The sequence below is a fragment of the Enhydra lutris genome, unplaced genomic scaffold (genome assembly GCF_002288905.1).
Source record: "Enhydra lutris kenyoni isolate GAN:26980312 unplaced genomic scaffold, ASM228890v2 scaffoldscaffold8, whole genome shotgun sequence".
Taxonomy (NCBI): Eukaryota; Metazoa; Chordata; class Mammalia; order Carnivora; family Mustelidae; genus Enhydra; species Enhydra lutris.
Genome location: NW_019154092.1, coordinates 4204352 through 4230615, shown reverse-complemented (window position 1 = coordinate 4230615; position 26264 = coordinate 4204352). Strand labels below are relative to the sequence as shown.

Below are 26264 nucleotides of genomic sequence, written 5' to 3'. Positions count from 1 at the left end.
ATATATATTCTTCATTTCTGGCTTCCTTTCATTGTATTCAATTTTATTTTTGTATACATATAAGTTTTTTTCTTTCTATACAATTTTGGGATCTAGTTTCTCCTAACAAATAGACCAAAATACACCCAGGACCTAGTGTACTATTCTGTTCTGTCCACCTGTTTGATTATATTCTCTTTTTTTCCTTCTTTTTTCTTCTTTCAGTTCTGATCTCTTTTGATTTGTTTAATGTATATTTTGCTGGGGTCATGGTTGATATTTTTGTATTTGGTTCCCTCACTCATCTGTTCTTATCTGGACAAAATGACAAGACAGAAAAACACTCTAGATAAAAGAACCAGAGGCAGTACTAACTGCCTGAGACTTAATATGCATATCAATTAGATATCAGAGCTAGAATTCAGAATAATGATTATAAAGATATTAGCTGAACTTGAAGAAAGCATAGAAAGCACCAAAGGATCCCTTCCTGGAGAAATAAGAGAACTAAAATCTAATCAGGTTGTATTACGGAGATGTAATTAAAAAAAAAAAATAGGCTCTGTTAGGATGAATGAGGCAGAAGAGAGAATCAGTGATATAAAAGATAAAATTATGGAGAATAAAGAAAATGAGAAAAAGAGAGATAAGCAACTACTGGATCACCAGGGGAAGATTCAAGAGATCAGCAATACCATAAGGTAAAACAATAGCAGAATAATTAGGGTTCCAGAGGAAGAATAAGTGGGGGGAGCAGAAGGTATATTTGAGCAAATCATAGCTGAGAAATTTCATAATATGAGGAAGGAAACAGGCATTCAAGTACAGGAGGCATACAGAAACCTTCTCCTACCCTGTCAAAATGAATAAAAATAGGTCAACACATCAGTATATAATATTAATGAAGCTTGCATATTTTAGAGACAAAGAGAAAATCCTGAAAGCAACCGAGACAAGAGGTCCTTAACCTACAGAGGTAGAAACATAAGCTGATAGCAGAACTATCCAAGGGAGACTGGCAGGCTAGAAAGGACTGGCATGATATATTCAGGGTGCTAACAGAGAAAAATATGCAGCCAAGAATACTTGATAGCAAGGCTATCAGTCAGAATAGAAAGAGAAAGAGCTTCTAAGACAAACAGAAACTAAAAGAATTTGTGATCACTAAACCAGCCTTAAAAGAAATTTTAAAGGGGATCCCAAAGTAACATTGGCCAGAAATAAACAGACAACAGTTTACAGAAACAGGGCCTCTATAGGTAATACAATAGCACTAATTTCATACCTTTCAATATTTACTCTGAATGTAAATGGGTTAAATGAGTCAATCAAAAGACAAAGGTTATCAGAATGGATAAAAAAGAAAAACCCATCCATACGCTATCTACAAGAGACCCAAAGACACCTCCAGATTGATCGTGAGGAGGTGGAGAACAATTTATCATACTAAGGGACATAACAACAACAACATGGGGGTAGCAATCCTGTATCAGACAAAATAGATGTTAAACCAAAGACTGTAACAGGAGATGAAGAAGGGGTGCCTGGATGGCTCAGCTGGTTGAGCAGCTGCCTTCAGCTTAGGCCAGATCTCCGGGTTCTAGGATTCAGCCCAGTGTCAGGCTTCCTGCTCAGCAGGGAGTCTGCTTCTCTCTCCCCCTGCCCCTCCCCACTGTTCATTCTCTCTCTTTCTCAAAGTCACTAGATCATAATTAAAGGGCCTATCTAACAAGAAGTTCTAACAATTGTAAATATTTATGCCCCTAACTTGGGAGCAGCCAATTATATAAACCAGTTAATAACAAAATTAAAGAAACACATTGATAAAAATACAATAATAGTAGGGAACTTTAACACTCCACTCACAGCAATGGACAGATCATCTAAGCAGATCAACAAGGGAATGGGGCTCTGAATGACACACTGGACTAGATGGACTTCATAGATATATACAGAGCATTTCATTCTAAAGCAACAGAATACACATTCTTCTTGAGTGCACATGGAACATTCACCAGAATACATTACATACTGGGTCACAAATCAGGTTGCAACTGGTACCAAAAGACTGGGATTATTCCCTGCATATTTTCAGACCATGATGCTTTAAAATTTGAACTCAATCACAACAGAATATTTGGAAAGAAAACAAATGCATGGAGGTTAAAGAGCATCCTATTAAAGAATGAGTGGATTAACCAAGAAATTAAAGAATTATAAAAATTCATGGAAAAAAATGAAAATGAAAATACAACTGTTCAAAACCCTTGGGATGGAGCAAAGGTAGTCCTAAGAGGGAAGTACATAGCAATACAAGCCTTTCTAAAGAAAGAAAAAAAGTCTCAAATATACAACCTACCCGTAAACCTAAAGGAACTGGAGAAAGCAGAGCAAATAAAGCCTAAACCCAGCAGGAGAAGAGAAATAATAAAGACCCAGAGCAGAAAACAATGAAACAGGAACCAAAAGAACAGCAGAACAGATCAAAAAAACCAGGTGATCATTCTTTGAAAGAATTGATAAACCCTTAGCCAGACTTATCAGAAAGAAATAACAAAGGACCCAAATTAATAAAATCATGAATGAAATGGAGAGATCAACACCAACACCAAACAATTTAAGAACATATTATGAGCAACTATATGCCAAAAAATTAGTAAGTCTGGAAGAAACGGATGCATCCGTGGAACCTCATAAGCCACCAAAACTGAAAGAGAAAGAAACAGAAAACCTGAACAGAACCGTAACAAGCAAGGAAATTGAAGCAGTACTCAAAAATCTCCCAACAAACAAGAGTCCAGGTTTGGATGGCTTCTCAGGGGAATTCTACCAAACATTTATGGAAGATATAATACTTTATCTTCTGAAGTTGTTTAAAAAATAGAAATGGAAGGAAAAATTCCAAATGTTTTCTGTGAGGTCAGCATTACCTCGATTTCAAAGCCAGACAAAGACCCCATCAAAAAGGGGAATCCCAGACCAATAACCCTCTTAAACATGGACACAAACATTCTCACCAAGATACTAACCATTAGTATCCAACAATGTATTAAAAGGATTATTCACAGGACCAAGTGGGATTTATTCCTGGGCTGCAAGTTTGGTTCAACATCTGCAAATCAATGTGATCCATTACATTAATAAAAGAAAAAACAAGAACCATATGACCCTCTCAATTGATGTGGAAAAAGCTTTGTCAAAATGCAGCATCCTTTTCTGATTAAAACTCAATAGTGTAGGGAGAGAGGGAACATACCTCATTATCATAGAAGCCATCTACAAAAAGTCCACAGCAAATTATCATTCTCAATGGGGAAAAACTAAGAGCTTTTCACCTGAGGTCAGGAACACAACAGGAATTTTCACTATCATCCCTGCTATTCAACATAATACTAGAAATCCTAGCCTCAACAATCAAACAACAAAAAGAAATAAAAGGCATCCAAATAGGCAAAAAAGAAGTCAAAGTCTCACTCTTTGCAGATGACATGATACTCTATGTGGAAAGCCTAAAAGACTCCACCCCAAAATTGCTAGAACTCAGGAATTCAGCAACGTGGCAGGATATAAAATCAATGCACCAAAATCAGATGCATTTCTATACACTAACAATGAGAGAGAAGAAAGAGAAATAAAGGAATTGATCCCATTTACAACTGTACCCAAAACCATAAGATACCTTGGAATAGACCTAACCAAAGAGGTAAAGGATCTATACTCTGAAAACTATAGAACACTCATGAAAGAAATTGAGGAAGACACAAAGAAATGGAAAAACATCCCATGCTCATGGACTGGAAGAACCAATATTGTTAAAATGTCTATGCTGACCAGAGCAATCCATACATTCAATGTAATCCCTATAAAAATATCATCATTCTTCACAGACCTAGAACAATCATAAAATTTATATGGAACCAGAAAAGACCCCGAATAGCCAAAGGAATGTTGAAAAAGAAAACCAAAGCTGGTAGCATCACAATCCCAGATTTTAATGCTCCAGCAATTAGTACAGCTTAGGGTTGAAGTATCCAATGTCAAGGTAAAGTCTAAATTACCAGGCCTAAAATTTCCTTGCCATAGGTTTTGTGTATTTCTCTTCATTACTGTTGTTTTTCTCTTCATTACTGTTGTCATCTACAGGTTTTCTGGTTAATGAACCACATTGTGGGGTGGGGAGCAAGGTGCGTGTGTGTGTCTTAGAAACAATGTGAAAATACAAGGAGAGAATCGTTTAGAAAATAATTTCCTTCCTTGCCTTGCCCCCTTCACCTGGCCCTTTTTCTGTCTCTTGCTTTCTTTTTATGTGGGGGAGCAGCTAATGCTGATTTGAGCTCTGTTACTTAGCATTCTCTCTACCTCCCAGTTTCATCCTGAGGGAGACCCTGGATGAGCCTCAGGCCCCAACCACCAGGACCTTGCCCTTCAGGCACCTCTGTCTTTCTGCATCTAGAACCCAGGCCATATTCTTCATTTCTCTTTGCTAACACTGGCATGATCGCACTCTTCTGGAATGCTAACCGTGAGCACTCAGGTTTTTCCCTTACTGTCAACCTCCTTTAAACCTGAGATGAACACCTGTGTTCTCATTTCTCATTCTGTTTCTTTTTCCATCAGCCAGTCTCTGCTGGCAAGTGTTTCAGCCACGCACAGCTACAGAGGAGACAAGGCAAGATGCGGCAACCCACCCAGAGGGGCTCTGCATTCAGACAGAGGGGCTCCTGCCCACGAACAGGAGCGTATCTGGTTCTCACCATCCTTGCTTCACCAGCCATGAAGTGTGCATGCAAGCCGCAGGAGTGACAGAGGCAAGGCAGATGCAGCAAACCAAGTTTTAGCCTGTCAGGTCCATTAGACATGCCCCCCTGCACAGAGCGTGTGTAACAAGACAACACTGTGAAGACTACAGCTACTCTCTGGGACACTTTGCCGTACCGCACAGCTGCTCACCAGTATGGGCCATGCCAGGGTTTAAGTTTGGTCATTTTCTTTGGGACTCAGTGCAGCTAAACCTCATCCTTTAGTGAAACCTGATAATCCTTAACCAGGGATATAATGAACTTCTCAGTGCTAAAATTTTCCATAAATGCCAGCTTCTGATCGTGTCACATGCTCTGGTGACTGGCCTTGAGTACATGGAAAATTCCAATCTGAGCTGGCTCTGAGTATGCCACAGACACAGCCTCCACAGTGGAGCAATCCACCACACAGGAGCAATGGGAAAACACAAACTCCTTTTTTTGCCAAGGAGGCAATGGAGAATTTCCTGAGATCAAATCCTCTTTGGATATACGAAACATTAAATGTGCAGATATATAAAGACTAGATCTAATTACCAAAGTTTTGATTACTTGTTCTCGAGTATGGATTTAGGTGTCTGAAAACAGTTACTAACTGCATTGCCAAGGTCAACCTGGATAGCAAGAAGACACCAGCATCAACCGGCCTTGAAACCTCCCTGTGTCGCCGGCTGAGGGAAATGAAGCTGGAGCATGAGAAATGAAGCAATATCTCCTTCTCTAGCCATACAGGAAGTAACAGGATAGCTACCTTTCCCCCTTTCTACTACTCTAAAGAGAAAAGGATGAAAATAGTGGACTGTGAATGAATTAAAGAAAAATTATAAGATTAAAAGCCGAAAAGAAGGCAGGCAGGCACCAGCAGAAGAGAGGCAAAGAATGTTAATAAATTGGCTTTGGCTCCAAAAGTACAAAGAATTGCAAAAGACCCAAAGCTGGGACTTACTTTATTTTCATGCCTGGCACAAGAGGATAAATCAAATAAACTGGAAGTTGGGATCTGAATTCCAGACTCAGCTCTCCCATGCCTTTCTTCAACTAAAAATATTGGTTTTAGTTCTAAAATGACCTGCTAAAAGCAAAATTCTATATAAATTCTCTGCAAGCCTGGGGTAAATGACTCAAAGCGCCTATTGATCTAAAATGCTTCTAAAATAATGCAGTTACTAAATGGTCTAGATTCCTCAACAAAAGTTGCATTAGATTTTGAGGACAAAAGTATCCGACGATATTTCCAACTTTTGGGGGAAACCACTGAGACTTGTCCCTTATTTCTGAACCAAAAGAAGTAATACTGTGAATTATGACCCACCATATCCTATATCCTCTTTAATAAAGGAATAACAAGTGCCAGCTGGTGGAGTACCATGGCAACCAAGCCCTGCAATTCCATCTCCAGAGGGTAGCTGGAGGGCAGTCAAAGCCATCCCTATTTGAGCACTTCACAGACACTCGCGTTTTGCACCCTTAGCACAAGGAGAATGAAAGCAGCTGCTATTCTTAGAGAAGTAAAGCAATGGAGAGAGTTAAGTCACCATATTAAGTATCCAAAGAAAAATACTGATTCAGATTCACTAAAACACAAACTAATCAAAATGTGCTTCAATCATTACAGAATCTTAAATCTAGTACTTAGAGGTTCATAAAAGGTAATTACAACTTAAATATTTGTGTATATAGAGAAAATGCTAAATATTCTTTAAGAAGTCAAATTTAGCTTTAAGGCGCTCAAACATCTAATTGGTAAAAAGGAAGATACAGATTTGCCATGATTTTATGTCATATGCTTAGAATGACATTTATGGAATTATCAAAATAGAATGAAAGGCTTTCGACCATGTATTTGATTAAAAAGTCAGGGAACTGCGTTTACCGACCCACTCTTTCTGAAGCTGGGCCATGTGGACCTGCCCATTAGAGGCAGACAGGGAGAACTGGCCTGTACCACACGGAGAAGCAGGCAAGCTTGTGTGCACACTCCCTGTTTCCTTTCTCACTTACGAGTTTTCTTTTAAATTGATCAAAATCCAAAACAACAACAAGAAAGCTGGACAGAGGGAGGGAGAGGGAATGAAAGAAAGGTTCTACGCAAGCTGCCCTTTCATGAAGAGTGAGGAAACGCTTTGGCAGCCAGCATGTGGAACCTCTTTTAACTGTCCTGTGGCTTCTGCCCTCACGGACCATGCTGTCCCAGAGAAAGCACAATGTGGAACAAGTGTTCTTTCGTATGACTCTTCTCGAGCGCTCCCATCTGCAAAGAGAAACCACATGCTTCCTCACCGTGGTTGTCCAATCAAGTCATCAGAATAAAGAATGGGCTAAACATTATACTCTGCCCTGAAGGTTTCCAAAATCAAGATGCATTCTTCCTACTAAGATCATGCTTATGAAAATAGCCAGATAATTGCCACAAGATAATTATGATCTGTAATTATTATTGTTGGTGATTGTCAATGATGCACAGGGAAGAATACAGCTTGATTTTCAAAGCCTAACCCTGAAGAAGCAAGACAATCAAAAACTTGTTTTGACTAGTTAAAATGAACCAATGTGACACAGAAGTCACAAAAGAAAAATCTCACAGAGGGGGAAAAATATATCCAATTGGCCTGAATCAGCTTTTCTCAAATACAAGTTACAAGCTCAAACCGCAGGATCTTTTAAGAATCAGAAGGCTAGGCCAAAATTCATGGCTGAAGATGGGTTCTGGAAAGGAGTGGGACCCCAGGCCATTCTAGTCTCTAAGGGAGAATGAAATCTGGAGTCTGCCATACCTTCAGGTACACAGGACAGCATCTTATGGGATCTCATTTAATGCTAACCGGATACCACATGACATACAGACGGACAAAAGAGACTAGACAAAGGTCATATTTGCACAGTGAATAATTAAAAGTACCCACCTTTAGTTCTATAGATTTGTTTCAGGTTGTTCAATTCCAAGGTGGCAGAAAGGCTCATACTCTTCTATTTGAATACTCCCGTGCTAATTCGCTCTAGGCCAATATAATTTGGTGCATTTTAGACTATGGCATGAATAGTCAATCAGGCAGTTAGCTTTTAATATGGAATAATACTCCAACCAACTTTGGAAACATTTAAACAGTTTTCATTTAGGCCTTATGGACCCAATTTTGAAAATTTCAAATAAATGAAGATCCCCATTTCAAAAAATGAATTGTAGCTAACAGAAGATACATTTGTCTACATTACCATGAAAAAAAGTATTTTTCAGAAACATATCTCAGGGTGCCTGGATGGCATAGTCGGTTGAGTACCCAACTCTCGGTTTCTGTTCAGGTCATGATCTCAGTGTCATGAGATTGAACCCCGAGTCAGGCTCTCGCATTCAGTGGGGAGTCTGCTTGAGAGTCTCTCTCATTCTCCCTCTGCCCTTCCTTCCAGCTCTTTCTTTCAAACAAAGAAGTCTTAAGAAAAAGAGAAATGTATATGTCACAAACACATTTTACAAGAATGGTATTTCAAAATTTTAAGGAAAGATGCACTTTTTCTGTCTCATTTGTTAAAATCACCTTCTGTCCATTTCATCACCATCACCATATTCCACCACACACAATCCTTGTTTAAAAGAAATCCTGGGACTTGGCCTGAACCCAGTGGAAAGAACACAGAGTAAAGCTAGATATGCTTTTCACCCAACACATCTTCCGCCCAAACTATTAAGATCTTTTAAATTCCTGTAATTTCCTTCTAAGATCACTAAAGTAGGGCAGTCAATAGCTCCATTTGACCCCGGGGCATGAGGACTACAGGGTATCTTTCATTTGTAAATAAATGGGGGTATATTCTGTAATAAGAAAAATATAGAAAATTACATTTGAAGGCATAATTTCATTACTGGGGGAAAGGGAATCTCAATATATCCATTCTTTTTCTCCTTTGTTGAAATCTGAACAGCATCCCACTACATGACACAGATTCAGTAAAAGATTATTTTTGGTACATTAAAAGGTTGGTTTTGCTATTATTTCTGAATAAACTAAGTCTCTTACCTATCTTTCATTTCAATTGTGAATTTGCTGAGCAAACTATATTCATCACTTTTTGTAAGTTAAATCTCAGTCATAGCTCTCTCTTTACCCTATCAACACATCCTACTTAAAGACAGACATGCATATCAGACTTGGGACCCTGCTCTGCCTCATTGCTCACAGAAGGTAGTGGCAAATTAATCCAAAGTATAAAGTTGACTATGAATGAAATGGAGCTTACTATATATAGCAAACTATATATATTTAATGTGACATATATATGAGTAATATATATAATCATAAATAATATATAAAATAAAATATAAATATTATATAATCATAATATTAAGTAAAATTATATTGCATAAATATATATTACATGAATATGATAAAATATATACTTAATTATTATTATATATTACTCTGATATATTTACCTTATACACATTACTATATTGTTAGCCTGCTATTAATATTTCAAACAACACAGGTATTCCCTTTTAAGCCATTTGTAGCTTGCCTTAAAGACTAGGTTAGCAATATGCTAACAACAGCATTTGATAAGGTACAAATATTCCTGATGCCAAGTAATGACAAAAGCACTCACCTCTTCAGAGAACATTTTACTAGAGAATTTCAAAGCACACATCAGCCACTCACTTTCTATAACTGGATAAACACAATAACAAAATTGGAAGGTAACAAAACTCAAATGGTGGACAGTCAGGAAAAGTAAATTTTAGTCTCAGGGTTATTAGTGACTACTAAGAAACCAAATTATAACCCTACTGGAAAATATGCCCTGTGTAATATGAAAAGTAAATTGTTTCAGAAGCATTTCATATAAGATGTTAAAACAAAGGCACAGTCTCAAGTGGTCAAAAAAAAAAAAAAGAAACAAGAAATTTGTTAATATTTTAGCATTTAGTATCTGCAAAAATGTGAATAAGCAAGCTAAAACATGGAAATGGTGTTTAGACTTGAAACGTGCTGTCAATCTGAAATCATGGCTTCAGCTGTGTATCAGGAGACCAAACCATTCTGCCTGATCAAGAGTGTGTGTGGCAGAGCAACAGTGGGCCCCTTGGCTGCTCTGCCCTGCCCCTCCCCCGAAAAAAGCATTAACTTGTGAAGTGTTCCAACATAATGATCAGATGTATCAAATGCAAACATTTTTTTCTTTTAAATTATTCTCTAAATTTGGCCAAACTAAATATTTAGTACAAAAATCCTGCCCAACAGCAGTGATTCCCTACCAGAATGCTTCTGGAAGTCCCTCGGACATTTTCCTGCCTTATCACATCGCTCAAAACAATGATAGGTCTAGAAAGAGGCCATCCTGTCTTCTGAGTATCAACTCAAGAGTTAGAAATGAAGTAAAAGCAGTTAGAGCAAAAGACACAGACACATACATCCTCAAACACACAATCATGGCAACTCACATCTGACAATGGCTGAATTTCATTCCAAGCAGATAATTTAATGACAATTTTGCTATTAAAAAAAATTCAAGTAAAATGCTCACGCATATTTCAATATAAGGGAAAAAGATATTTCAGGATAAGGGAAAAAGCAGCTACAATTTAAAAATTTACTGCACAATGAAATCAACATTAACTCTGAAACAGACACTGAGAGTGTTGGCCTGTGGAGACAAAGGCCTGCCACATGGCAGGAGTGAGTCGGCTCTGGAACAACCTGACAGAACCTTCCATCCTCCCACACCTGCATCTGCTCGAGAACCGCAAACCTGAGTCATGGCTTAAGGATATTTGATTTCAACAATAAACTTAAGGTATAATATTATTCTCACATTTCCTCTGAAAAATAGTTGGAGAGAACACAAATGATTCAAAGTAGAGATTTATGTTTTAGGTGAAAAAGTACCATAGATATATGTATTTGCTTTAAAAAAACTGATTTTGACAAGCTTTGGGTAAAAATCATTTTTTAAAGGGTCACTTTTTCACTTACATGTAACCAATACATCTTATTTACAGATATATGACTCAATCTTTATTTAACTTCCTTCATATAAAATGTGTATTTTAACTGGTAGAGATAACTGTTATATACGGTTTTTACAGAAACACTAAATATCCTCTTATTCACTGGCAGTTGTGATGATAATATTGGTCTCCACATTAAGAAATGAACAGAGTTAAAAGCTCAATGAATAACATAAAGATGAAAACCCAGTGTTAACACCCTGCCTAGGGCCACATCAGTTATTCAAGGAGTCAACTGCTCCATCTGCTGCAACAAAACACAAAGCAAGTAGGATTCTGAAGACCCTGAAAAAAGAGCTCTGACTTATGAAGACACAAACCACTGCTTAATGCTGCTACTGGTGTTAAAATTCTTATACTGGGTTCCATTTTTCTTTTCAAAAAACACTAATTTTTCTAGTAATACACAACTTTAAAAAGGTATCTTAGGTCTTTAACCCTCAGAGAACTGGTGTATTTAGGCAACTAATAAAAAAAAAAAAAAAATCTAATCAGGAGCATGTATGTATCTTTGTCCATAGTTTCCAAAGGGTTAAAGTGCAGAAATTGTCTATCACCTGATATATAAGGCACCCTATTCCATTTTTTTCTTAAAAGAAACTTTTCCTTTGGTTTCCTGTAATTTTTCAGTGAGTCTATCCTTTGTTTCTTCCATTTTCTCTGTGAGAAGCTCCTTGGTCTCTTCCATCCTGTCTTGCAGATATTCCTTGACAGGAGGTGGTGTCGACATGTAGCCTCGACTACGCAAATACTTCACAGTGAACGAGGTTCCACCCAAAGTCACAGTATATCGGGCAGGTGTTGCAATCTGAGGAGAAAAGCAAACACAGGCGGATTAACAGCTGATCATGCCTATCGTCTTAGCAAAAACAATGTGAAATTTAAATTTTTAGTAATAACCAAACAATATAAATTACTTTACTGCTTCACCAGGCCAATATAGTTACAGCCTATATGGTTTTCCCTCCTAGCAAGGGATCTTCTTCTATAAACGCATTTTACAAACACCTGTCACTTGGACACTGAGCCAAGGATTACAGGATATTCCCAGTAGAAGCACTGAAGCCTGGAACCACGTGCTAGTGAACCTTGGAGACGGGCAACGTGGGAAATAAGAAAGATGGCTCAGGGCCAACAACAAACACACATACGTTTTTCGTCCTTATAAACCCTGCTAACCTGTGGATACTGCACATGTAGAACTAAACCGGAACCAAACTACTTCAAATGGTGAGAGGCAAACATGGGCCAAATGTTTATTCTTTACTGAATTTAGTTTAGTTTCACTTCCAAATCCCTTTGACTTTTCCAGGCCTTATGCTACCTTCTCATTACAACCCACCCTGGGTCTGGAATTCCAACTGGGAACTTCCATGAGGCAAAGTAAGTAAGTAAATAAATAAATAAATAAAGTAAATAAATAAATAAATCTGTGCAGGCACGTACAGGTTTAACTTTGACCAGAGATTTAAGGACCACAGGTGAATACTAGATGAACTGGTCCAAGAGCAACACAAATGCGGACCGCAACTCTATCACATTCTGATAGCTTCTGTGTTAAAATTCAGTACCAAAACTCTTTGAAAGAGCTGCATATGCTCTCCATCTCCACCTTCCCTCTTCATTTTCTCTTAATTTACTCTAAGCCTTCACGCCCACCTCTCATCAGTCACTGAAGAGGCCTGTGAGCCATCAGAACTATGGAGACAGCTTCCCCCTCTACTCCTTGGAGCATGTCCTGCCTGGCTGCCATGCCCCCACTGCCCTGGTTTCCTTCCACTTCAGAGGCTGCCCCTTTACACTCCTTCCTCCCCATTCTTCTTCCTGTTGCCTACCTCTGAACACTGTGCGGCAGTATTGAGCCCCTGTACTCCTCCACCTACCTCATTCCCTTGGTGGTCTTCTCCAATTTCAAGTCTGTAGTGCCACCTGTACATTAATGATTCTTAGATTTCCAGACTGAGCCTTTTCTCCCTAAATTCCAGTATATACAACATCCAATTTATTTACACTTGCATGTCTAATAGGAGCTCAAAATGTCATCTGTTCAAAACTGATCTCATTATGTTCAATGGTCCCACCCCAATCCTGCTCCTCTCAAAGCTGTCTGCATCTCAGGAAATGGCAACTCTATTCTTTCATTTACTTATCAGAGCATGGGGGGGAGGGGGAACAGAGGGAGAGGGAGAATCCCAAGCAGACTCCCTGCTGAACAGGGAGCTCCACATGGGGCCTGATTTCATCAACCTGAGATCATGACCTAAACTGAAGTCAGGAGTAAGACACTTAATGGACTGAGCCACCAGGAAACCCCCACCGCACAAGCACAGAGCCTGACGTGGGGCTTGATCCCATGATCCGAGATCATGACCTGAGCTGCCAAGAGCTAGAAGCTCAATGACTGAGCTACCCAGGTGCCCCGCAACGTAATAAAGTTGCTCAAGCCAAAAACATACACAATAGCTTCAACTCCTTTCTCTTGCATAATTTATATTCAATCCATTAAAAAAGTCCATCAGCTCCATCTTCAAAACACATCCAGAAGCCACCTACATCTTATAGGCTCTCCTGCTACCACCTGGGTCGTCCCACTACCAGCTCTTACCCATACCATTGCAATAACCCCTCCTGCTCCATCTCTGGGCTTCTTACCCTTGCTGAGCTATATAATATGGACTGTTCTCAACATAGCAGCCAAAATGATTTTGTTAAAACACAAGTCAGATATTCAAAACTGCCCAGTGACTTTTCATCTCTTCTGAGCAAAAGCCAGAGTGTTCATAATGGCCCATAAGGCCACCCTCATCTGGCTGCTCTATTACCTCTTGGCATTCACTCATCCCAGCCACACTGGCATCCTCCCTGCTCCCTCCAATACTCCAGGTACCCTGCAGCCTTAGGACACTATACTCCCATTTCTCCTCCTTGACCTTGAATGCTCTTCTTGCATACAACTGCCTGATTAACTCCCTCCCTCCTGGAAACCCTCCCTCTGGAAAAAAAATAAATAAATAAGAAGAAAAAAAAATGCTCTAACACTTGCTGGTTTGTTCTTTCTTCTTAGCACTTAACATCACCTAAACTCCATGGTGTGTGTGTGTGTGTGTGTGTGTGTTTGTGTTTTAAAGATTTTATTTATTTATTTGAGAGACAGACAGTGAAAGCATGAGAGAGGAGAAGCAGACTCTCCATGGAGCTGGGAGCCTGATGCGGGACTTGATCCTGGTACTCCGGGATCATGACCTGAGCCAAAGGCAGTTGCTTAACCAACTGAGCCACCCAGGTGCCCCCCCACCTTTTTAAGATTTTATTTATTTATTTGACAGAGATCACAAGTAGGCAGAGAGGCAGGCAGAGGGAGAGGGAGAAGCAAGCTCCCTGCTGAGCAGAGAGCCCGATGTGGGGCTCGATCCCAGAACCCTGAGATCATGACCTGAGCTGAAGGCAGAGGCTTTAACCCACTGAGCCACCCAGGCACCCCGGTGTGTGTGTTTTAACTTTACCTTCTTTATCTAACTGCCTCCCACTACTAGACTATAAGTTCCATGAGGGCATGTATTTTGTACCATTTTATTTAATTACAGTATTCCCAGTACCTAGAATGGCACTTGGCACAGAATAGGAAGGAGTTCAACAAATTTTTGTCAATTCAAACAAAGGTACACTTCCAGGACAGTGCTAGGGGGTTGAGGACTGTGTGCTAGTCAGTGTCACAAGGTCACACCGCAGGTGGTTTTTCCCCTCTTCGCCACACCTCTTTTTGAAGCTTTGCCTTATTGAAGCAATAAATCTCAAGTGTTTGTTACTCCACCTGAGAAACCATGGGTGACAGAAAATACCCAGGAGAATCCCCTGCATATTTCCCACCTCACAGAGAACAGTGAGTGAGAAGGAACACTGCTGACACTAACCTACCTACATGTACAGGTTCATTGTTTCAATTCCCACGTGAGAAACATGCACTGAGCATTGATGCACCTACAAAGCACAGTATCAGGCGCAGTGAAAACACAGAGAAATAGAACACGACTTTGAATTCCTAAACACTTAAAATCCACTAAAGAAACCAAATGTTAAAAAAACAAAAAAGCCCTGCAAAACTAACCCCAGACCATGACACGAACTATAAGAGCTACATACATGTTATGGGAGCATAGGATAAGGAGTGATTATAATTAAGGAAATGGCTTAAATCGTCATGATACTTTGACTTATTAAGGTAAATTATACCCACTATAACTAGAAACTTGATAATTGGTAAGTTTATTGTTTTTTTTTTTTTAAAGATTTTATTTATTTATTTGACAGAGAGAGATCACAAGCAGGCAGAGAGGCAGGCAGAGAGAGAGGAGGAAGCAGGCTCCCCGCTGAGCAGAGAGCCCGATGCGGGGCTCGATCCCAGGACCCTGAGATCATGACCTGAGCCGAAGGCAGCAGCTTAACCCACTGAGCCACCCAGGTGCCCCGTAAATTTATTAAGTTTTAATGTTGAAAACTCAGCACTTAGGCTTTAGCCCTCTAGTTAGAATCAAAATAAAAATAGAAATCTCTCAAGATTTCTGAGGATTTTAATGAGGATGACAGAATAAAATGTTACCTGTACTACTATAAAACCATACTTTTAAGTATTTTTTTTACAACAAAAGTAAAATAAAATCTAGTTTCCAAACGTTTTCTGTTTTCTTTCTTAGGATGAAGATATATAGAACTTCATTAATTATTTGTCAACTGAGAAAAGTAATATTAATATAGCTAAAATCCACAATTTATAGTGAGTCTCCTCTTCTAAAAGAAAGACCCATAGATGTAGAAACTGCTTATAAAGATGTCAGTATCTCAACTCCAGAGAACAGCTATAGTGGACAAACTTCTAAAATGAAACCTATGTAACAGCTACTGAGTCTATGGTTTATCCCATAAAACAATCTGAACTAAGCTTTACTATTTGACTTACCAAGTAGATGAATTAGTATAAACAGTAAAATAAATACTAAATATAACCAACAAGTCATGGATCTCTGAATAAGGAAAATTAAGATGCCGTAAGTGGGAGAAATGTCAAAAAGATGACTTCCAGAAATTCAGAAGTCTCATATTTGTCTCATCACAGCAGGTTAGGAATGATCACTTCTTTCTAAACCATCATTTTAGTTATTCTTAAAATTTAAACAAGTTTAAATTTTAGTTATTCTTAAATAACTTAAAGAAACTTTAAACTTAAAAAAATATAAACTGGGTGTGGTGCATAAACAATGAATTTTGGAACACACACCAAAAAATTAAATTAAATTAAAAAAATATAAACTTTAGCCATTAGACTATGGTACTTTATGTGGTATTTTAGGTCACAAAAAATTACTACTGGGAACTAACATGGAGTTTTATGAGGAACTGAGCCTGTTACTGTTTTAAGTGTGAAGAGCAACTCATTTATAACAGTACTTACCTTAAACAAGGCATATGCTGTTAGTGCATTTCCACTCTGGGAATTTTTCAGAATGCTTACTATGCTGTCAGGTAACCCAATGAATTCTAGAAAAGGAACGACATTCACCCCTCTAAGAAAGAAACAAAATGATTTATATATTTATACATCACCCCTCTAAGAAACAAAGTAACATATACACACACACACACACACACACACACACACACACACACACAATTATGTATGTATACACACAAACTTGAAGGGATAAATATTTCCAAAAAGTTTTCTGAAAACACCAAAACAAATTTTGTTTAAAGGTCACTTATGCATTGTCAAGAACTGTGATTTAACTCTAGAAGAAAAAGTACAGAAACATCAATGTTACACTGTATCTTACTGTTTGCAGCTTCTGCTTCGCTTCTGCACATGGACGTATATCCCTAATTACCATATATATAAAAATAGAAGGATCTAGCAGAGTAAAATTAATGGCTTTAAATGACAAAAGAGAAGGAATGACCAGAATGATTTACTTGGTCTTCATTTCCCCAACCAAACGCTACTTTTTCAGAATGCTCCAATTCAAACTTCAAGACCTAAGCTTTTCACCTCTAAAATTACATGTCAAACTATACTGCTGTAAAACCAACATTATAACAGTACTTATTGTGTTATTATACAAAGAATAAATGATTCTATGGGTTTGATGAAAACTTCAATTATTCAAAACGGATGTCTCTATTCTATTAGCAGGCTTAGCAGGCAGGTGAAGAAGCAATTACCATAAACTGCAACAAATTTTTGGATGGAGGGAGAGAAGGCAAAGAAAAGTCTCTAATATGAACTGTTAAGCCCTAATTTATTTTTAGTTTCCATGATTATCAACATTTAGCTATCCTGGCATGTGCTCTCATACTCTCTCCCTTTATCACTGTGTGTTGTCTTACAGACACTAACCCTTCACCCGTCACTCAGAACAAGATTCTTGTTCTGTGCTTTTCCTACATAAAGATAACTATCATATTTGGGAATTTTTTTAAAGATTTATTAAATTTTTAAAAAGGGGGGGATGGGGGAGAGGGGCACAGGAAGTCTTAGCATGAGCCTGAGATCACAACCTGAGCTGAAACCAAGAGTCAGATGCTTAACTGACTACACCACCCAGGTGCCCCCATATTCAGGAAATTTAACATACACAAGAGTATACAGTTAATACATAATATATTATTTAATATTAAAATTTCCTGAATTGTTCATGCCAGTATGTCCCTTGTCACTATCCTGTCATTTCTTTCCAGTCTCCTTTCCTCTAGAAGTGATCCTCAGAACTTTTTTGAGAAGGAGGGCATGACATCTTTGACACTGAGATTTTTGAAGTTTCCAGACCAGTTAGCAAGGGAGAATACCCCTCCATTTGGATTTGTCTGTTTTTTCCCTCCTGATCAGGTTCAGGTAAATGTTTTTAAACAGGAAAACTGTACAGTTAATTCTGTCTCAGTGTATCACAACAGAAGCCACATGATGTCAGTCTGTCCCACAGCTGGTGTATGTGTGACTCACGGTTAGAAGAGGGTCTACAGGGCATGTCTCTGTATAGGTGCTCCTTCTCTTTGTAATTAAGAAAGGGAATTACCTAGATCCATTTTTATTATAGATCGCTGTATTCTGTATAACATAATAGCTAGCAAATCAATTTATTTTTAATATTAAAAAAACCTGTTAATTGGGGATGTTGTCCCTCTATGATTTCACTATAATACTCTGAAATCAGGGACTACTCTCAAGAACATATGGCTGATCATCATTAAGGAAAATTACCTGCCATCCACGAAAGGAAAGCAGGTAACTGAAGGATCTTTAAAAAGTTAAAAATTACAAAATTGACTGTAAATCCAACCTGGTTTCTTCTTTCTCCACCATAAGTTCCTTTTCAAGTCTCTTAGATAACAACAGAATCCCATTAAAGCAAAACTTAGTAGTACTAGGACTTAGCTATTCTATGGGTCTAATCAAGTCACTATGCACCATTAATATCTTACCACGATATGCTAATTATATCTTCTACAACGAATACAATCATAAAATTATTTTATCACTCATTTCCTAGCCCAGTGTGTAATTTAAAAGCAATCATGAAGGGGAAACAAAAGACAAACATTTGGCCAAAAATTAGATAAAACTGAGTGATTTAGAAAAAAAAAAAAGAACTATCATAAAAACCAAATAATTACCTCAGACACCTTGCACAAGTATCTTTTACAAAATAAAGAAGCAAACAACTGGTTCTAGTTCTTTATTTTAGTGATTTTTGTATTTTAGAAAGAGGGGGAGAGAGCACATGAGCATGTGCCGGGAAGGCAGGGGCAGAGGGAAAGAATCTCAAGCAGATTCCCAACTGAGCACGGAGCTGCACGTGGGGCTCGATCTCACAACCCCAAGATCATGACCTGAGCTGAAATCAAGAGTCAGATGCTTAATCAACTGAGCCACCCCAAGTACCCTGGTTCTATTTATTTCTAAAATACTGATTTGATGATTTGACTATTTTAAAGTAATAATAACTTCCATTTCCTTTGGAATTGCTAAATATGAAACACTAGTGAGGGACTCATTTCAACAGTAATATCCACTTGTCACTTTTTACTCTGAAGCTTCCATGGCCTCACAGAAATCTGTGCTTTACAAATGCCAGCTCTATGACGTTTCAACTGATGCAGAAATACACAAGGAAAAAAGTACATTCACAGTAAGAATACAATGCCGTAAAAATCAGGCAGCATTTTGCCTCAGAATGGATCTGTAACTTTAGAAACCTGAGGCCTAAAACACAAGGCATCTAACTACAGGAACAAAACCATCATCACAAAGCTACAAGTTATCAAACAGAGAACTTCTGGTCAGATTTAAGATCTCTACAAGGTTGTGTCAGAGAGAAAGGGCAAAAGGAGCATTGAACCCAATGCAGAGCTCAAACCTAGGACCCTGTGATCATGACCTGGGCCGAAGGCAGCCGCTTAACCGACTGAGCCACTCAGGCGCCTCACTAAGGGCAGTCTTGAAGACTTCTATAAATATTATACATGTGCAGAAAAATGTCATTAATGAAAAAGATAATCCATAAAGTGTACATATACAAGGATCTTCTGTAAAGAAAGGGACAATTCTTTTTTTTTTTTTCCCCAGCAGCCTAAACACTTAAGTTTTTTTGTTGCATTTTCTGTGACTGCTGGATCTTCTCTCCCTCCCCCACACCTACCAAGTACAGATACACACGCTGACCAACAGATGCAAACAAATTGTATGTAATGGGTATACCGTGGGGGAAATGTACAGAGAGGCTCTTTCAGGCCATTACAAATGATAGTCCCCAAATGCCAAGTTATTTATAAAGAGAAAGACAAAATTCTTAAAGGATAAGGATACGTAACGAAGAAGGGTATAACTGATTAGGAAGAAAATGGGAGAAATAGATGTGAAGAGAATCAGAACAGCATCAACCACACAAGCTAAAAAATCCTTTCAGAACTTTTGTAAAGAAACACTTCTAATCCCCATGTTTTCCAAGAATAAGTCTCCATTTCATTATCTTTTAATTTAGTAAAAAATAACGTTTTCCCAAGGAGTGAGTCTTACATGCAAAACTAAAATATCTTATTAATCTATCAAGCCATTAAATATAACCAAACACTGAAAATCGATGGACTTCTGGAAAGAATAAAATAATTCTAGCCCCATAAGGATTGAGTTTACTAAAACTCAAAGTGGGGTTCACTGTGCCATTTCACTGTGCTCAGGATGGTGAGCTCACTCAGCTCTGTCATGCCCAGGCTAACACAAGAAAAGCCCACAGGGCACATTCAAAGGAATAGGCAGACGTCGGAACGCCTTCATTGCTAGTGGCAGAAACAAACTGGAAATCATTGGGATCTGTTTCAATGTGTACCCTGCTCCTAAAACATTATAAATAATAAACTTACCTTAAAAGAAAGAAGGAGTATCTAACAAAAAAAAGGTGCATTAGATATTCTGTGTTAGATATTCTGTGCATTTAGATATTTGGTGGGCCCAGCCTGAAGGTATTATTTTTTGGAAGTTTATTTTAGTTGTGATAAGAACACCTAACATGAGATCTATGCTCAATTTTTTAAGTGTCCAACAAATCAACTTCTGATGAGAACAAAAGACCTTACCTTGACACATTATCAGCCGTGGGTAACACTAAAACATGAGCCTGCAATTTGTTCGTTTTGGTATCTGTAACAGATATTAGGCAGGCTTTGGCAAAGAACATGATACTAATTTCCCACCAAAATCATATATAGGGCAAAGTAATTAGTTATCTTTTTACATTCATGAACCCTGTAAGAAATACATAAGTATAGAACTCAACAGTGCTGTCAAATTTCCGAAATCTCTTATTTTATTTCTGTGCCATGTTAAATGTTGACAGACAAGCATAGTGATGTACAGCAGAGGCTTTGAAATAAGACTCCAAAATATCTGGGAAAAAGCTAAGTTGTTTTGACTTATTCTTCCTTAATCTCATCAATATAATGGGAATAATTACACTACCTACTTCATAGAGTTGTGAGGATTAAATGAGATGGTACAGTTTAACATTTTCATATAACGCCTGCTATGAACGGCAAGCAAATTTACCTATGAAAACCTCAAAAACAGTTATGAAAAGCAGTCACACTCAACAGTTAAAGACATTAAAGCATTTAAAAAACTATTTAAGGCTTTGATTACTACAATTAAGAAGATTAACATTCTGATAAAGCAGGGAGAGGTGCTCAACCCAAGCAAAAACTTACTTTATGGCTGCATAATAAAATGTTCCAAACCAAACACCAGAAGTTATTAGATGCACTGGAATCAAAACTTTTCCATATTGTCTAAATGTTTTCTTAAATCGTTGATAAAGGCTAATAGATTTGTCTTGCAAAGGATCAGGTTCTTCCTTTTTTTCTGAAGGAGTTCCTGGGGAGGTGGCACTGGATGACATAACCCTCTTGGATAAAATATCTTGCTCCCACTGTTTATGGCGAAGGACTCCCGGCTGGGGTGGATGAGCAGTGAATGGCTTCCTTTCCTTTGCAACACACGGGACAGCAGATAAATGCAGCCATCGTTTTTGAGGGTCCTGTACCAAAACTACTCTGGATTCAGCTTTATACAAATGTAATGGTCCCTTCATGTTTTGACAGTGTCCAAAAAGACTGGCTTTATATGGTTCCACGCATGTCCTATGTGCCAGTCGGAATACAGACCTTGGTACATTCCATTGCATTTTGAAGAACAGTGATTGATGGATTTCAGCTTCTAGAGAGACTAGATTAAAAAAAAAAATTAGATTATACCAATTTCCATTTTAAATCAATCACTTAAAAATAAATAATTAACTATTAGGAAGTAAAGGACAGACACTGCCATCAAATCTATAGAAATTAATGTTAAGGTGTATAGTTTGAACATACCACAATTTTAAAATGTTACTAAAATATATTTAAATATGATATAATAAACCATTCCAACAGATATCACTAAGGGTAATATTCTGAGGGTATTTCATTGCTACAAAAGGGATGTTTGTAGGGCTTCTGTTATTCTACAAGTAAGCTGTGTAGCATAATGGAAAAACAGATCTAGAAGCAAAAAAACCTGGGCCCTCATATAACTGACTTTAAAACTTAAGCCCAAGTTTACTAGTAAAATGAGGATTACTTCACAGGGTTGTTACATAAAACATGAAATTTCTGATGTAGACATGCTTTGTATGTCTACTAACAAGCATCAACTAAGTTATTATTACAACTGTTAAATTCTGACAAGTAGTTGATACAAGTACCTTTTTTTCTATAATGCCTTTCGACTAAATTATGTAAAATTGTAAATCACATATATTTTTGGCTGGTGAGGAGACAAACTTTTTCAGGTAGCTAAACTTTTTGTCAAAAGACAGTATAATGTTATTTTAAAAGAATACAAACTTTGGAATAAGACAGACCCAACTGCGGTATTGTTTTGAGCAAATTACTTAGCTTCTCTAGGTGCAGGTTTTCTCACTACTAAAACGGAATTATGGTGTGCATACCCCATCAGCTACCTTACCGCTTCTCCTACATTGTGAATAGGTGTTTTCGTTTTTTAAACTGTACACTAGTCAACAGCATATGAGTTAGCACCCCAATAACTTAGCAATCCAATAAATATGGGTACTCCATTTTAATGAATATTTGCTATCTGGGGTACAAAGCTGTCTGTCATTATATAAAAATATCCATAATGAATTGTCCCCATATAAAATTAATCCTCTGACTCACTCCTCCCTAAATAATAGGTAACATTAGCTCTTATCAGGCTCTCACAGATAATCCAACAACACAATGCAAATAAATTATGAAAAGAAACTGCACATCTTGCAATAAAAGGCTCCCAGGAAACATTTAAAGGTGATACTGGAGATTGCTGCAATGAAAAGCAAAGTTAATGACAAGAAACAATTTTAAGAATCAGACCAGTTAACAACCAAAAAGAAAAACCGAAGGAATGATAACAGGTCCTTTAAGTAATGACTTAAATATTAAATGACTAAGAAAGGCCACAGAGAAAAGTGATTAAGTACTTAATTACTTTTACAAAACTGACTTATTTGTTGTGAAAGTCAAATATTAAGTAAAAATGTTTTTTTTTTTTTTTACAAAAAAAAAACATGGTCCTTTGGTCCATTTTTACATGGTCCTTTGTTACAATCCATGCCTATGCTGTTTATTTCCTACAAATCTATGCTATGTCTATTCCAAGGGGGAAGAAACATCAATTGGTTATTTATTCTAAGAATTAACTGCATTGGGATTATAACCTAAAATTTGTCCAATATAACATTTGGCTTCATTTTTTACAAAAAATACCTTTCAAGTATTTTACCATGAATCTCTGGTCTCTATTTTAGTTGCATTTATTTTGAGGATTTTCTCCAGCACCATTATCTTTGAATTATTCCTGTCCATGGCTTTAATGCAGGTGTTTTCTGAACTCAAAAGTCTTTTTTTCTTTTAAACCTATTTCCTTTACAAGGCAGTTTTCCAGGAGAGGAAGTTCCCAGAAGGCTTTCAGATAATTAGATTATTATATGTTTGTGTTTGTGAATAAATTAAAGGAAAAAAAATTTAAAAAAAAAAAAAAAGCCTCTTTCCAGGCATCCAGTTTGAGCCCTTTCCCCTAGTTTCTCCAACTACCCCCTCCCATTAAAAAAAAAAAAATTATCCTCTCTCAATTCTAATTGACTACTGAAAAAAATACTTATTGAAATATTTATTTGAAAACATAGATTTCCCTCAATTAAGCTGTAGAATTCAATGACTTATAGTATATTCACAGTTGTAAAACTATCCCCACAGTCTTAGACCATTTTCATCACCAGAAAGAAATCCCATATCCATGAGCAATCACTCATCATTCCCTCCCCCTCCTGGCCCCAGGCAACCACTAAACTATTCTCTGTCTCTCTATATTTATCTATTCTGGATATTTCATTTAAATAGAATCATAGTATGTGGTCTCTTGTGAATGGCTTCTTTCACTTCACGTAACAGGTTTACAAGAGTCACCCCTATATTACCTATTGAGCTGATATTTATCTTGGTTTCTTTAGAAACGAATCTCTGGGCTAGTGGTTTCCAAAACTGGCTATGCATCAGAATCATGGCAGCTTAGGGATACTGAGGGAAAGCAAAGGTTGTTTGAAAAACCAGATTCCTGGTCTCCATCCAGACCTAACGAATCAGAATCCTTCCTGTACAGCGAGGTCACACCTCTCAATATGAATTTGAGGGTCATTTCTCTAGGCCCAGCAAATGGCTTCAGTGCCAGAAGCAATGTGGTGTCAATGCTGTTATCCACCATCATCACTGTAAGACGTTTTTGAGCCCCTATTATGTAGTAGGTGTTATAAATCTTATGAAGGAGGGACTACTGTCACCATTTCACAGTCGAGGACACTGAAACACAAAGAGGAAATACACTCAACTGGTGAGTGGAGAAGCGGGTATTCAAACTTAGTCATTAAGCTATATGGCCACTTCTGGAAGAAAGAAACTGTGCCAATTTTCAGTAGACTAAGATATATAAGACACATGATAAAAGTGCCCTATGGAAACATAAGGCCCAAGAAATTAACCTGGAACTTAAAGTTAACTTTTAAATTAAAAATAAAAATTAAAACTAATTTTAATGACAACATATGGACAATGACCGCAATGTTTGACAGTACAACCCAAGACTTCCAAAGGTAATCAATCATAATACTGTTGACATACACAGTAAGACATTAGATTTCAGGGAACAAACCCTCAGATGAATTCAAGTAAAAGTAAATGGTAAGTACAGACTGATTAATATCATACATATTCTGGATTAAGCAGGCTTCAGGAAAAATAAAACCCAGGCCTCACAGCTAGCATTGTGTATAATGGCTTCAGCTCATTGGCAGCTTCCATTTCTGGATTTTATCAGTCTGCTCATCTTTTCGATTAAAGATAAAAGTTTTTGGTTATTGGTCAATGGTGGAGGTGTCATTCCTCATGAACTCTACTTAGATTGAATTTGTTATACGTGGGCAGGATGAGTAGACCTGAAGAAGGTATGAATGAACAGGCCTCTATTTCTGATATAAATGGAGATCTGGAGTGATGAACAACTTAAACCTCAATTTCTTCCAGTGAAATACAGTAATTTCAATAATACATTTTTTAAATCGTGAGACGTAGCTTATACCAAAAGTTGCCTGTTATTTTCCTGCCTCGGCAGTTTGAAATTTTCATATGTGTAGATGAGGCAGTGTTCTAAACTGCTTAATGCTTCAGTTATGGAAATAAATGATGAAATGCATTACTAGACTCAAGTGAAGTGACAAGATTACATTGCTTGTTGTGGCTATCCTTTTCCACTTTAGCATTATGTCATAAAAGTCTTTAACAGGGCAAGTGGCTGGCATATGATTAATGGTGCCTAATTCTCAGTATACAAACTCTACCCTGTATGGTTGGGGCATTACGAATAATTTCTAAGTAAAGCCTGATTCTGTCATGAGTAATTTTCATGAGCAGGCAGTAGAATTTAAAAACTGAGAGCCTGGAATCCAAGGTCAGACTGCCAAGTTCACACCCTGAAAATAAACTATGTACCATTTGGACAAGTTAATTAGCACCCTGTGCCTTGGTTTCCAATTTGTAAAACGGGATTTAATAATATCACCTACTTCATAAGATTGTTATGAGATTAAACTATGTACATGTAAAATTAGAAAATGAGGAATATATAGCAAGTGCTCAGAAATGTTACAAGTTATTATTATTCTAAGGTTGTAAGTAAACAAAGTAGTCTGTTGCCCTTATTCACAGTGAAACAGCTAAAGATCAGTGTCTGAGCTGAAAGGAGATTACAGAGGATAAACACTTGTCTAGGATGGTTCTGACAGAAAACTTGGAAAACTACATGAAACTGTACTCAATCAATCCAATAATACCCACTCCAAGACCAGGCATGAAGAAGGAGTTAACACATGTGTGAAAGTTAGGAGCTTCTCCACAGCAATTCTGAGGCAAAGAGAAGGTGAAGACATAGTAGTCAAGAGTAAAGGTGTAAGGCTTCCAGTTGTGGAATGAGTACGTCACAGGATTAAGAGGCACAGCATAAGGAATACAGTCAATAATATTGTAGTACTTTGTATGGTGACGGATGATAGCTACACTTGTGTTGAGCCTAGCATAATATATAAACTTGTCAAACCACTACCTTGTACACCAGAAACGAATGTAGCATTGTGTGTCAACTATACTCAAGTAAAAAAAAAAAAAAGGAAGGAAGGAAAGAAAAAGCAAAGATACAAGGAAGCAATGGGAACCAAAAGAAGAGAAACCAAGTTAAAGGAATGGCAGAGAGGGAAGAATGCACTGGAAAAAAAGTTAGTGAAAAAGCACAAATGTTAGAATGCTGTTGGAATCCTACAGAAGGTATATCCTAAATTTCCAGTTCTATAAGGCAAATGAATG

At 37.6% G+C, this 26264-nt stretch overlaps 1 protein-coding gene across 1 annotated transcript in view; it reads right to left on the bottom strand.

Annotated features, from left to right (window-relative positions):
* Positions 1–10119: 10119 nt before the first annotated feature.
* The window catches only part of LOC111142558 (family with sequence similarity 210 member A), a 35823-nt gene continuing 19678 nt past the window's right edge, over positions 10120–26264 (bottom strand). Inside the window, exons 2-4 of the mRNA XM_022495827.1 lie at positions 21027–21543; positions 16225–16336; positions 10120–11586 (exon numbers count right to left, since the gene is read on the bottom strand). Of these exons, the coding sequence (XP_022351535.1) occupies positions 11353–11586; positions 16225–16336; positions 21027–21502 (822 nt within the window). The 5' untranslated portion in view covers positions 21503–21543 and the 3' untranslated portion in view covers positions 10120–11352. The remainder of the gene's footprint in view (positions 11587–16224; positions 16337–21026; positions 21544–26264) is intronic.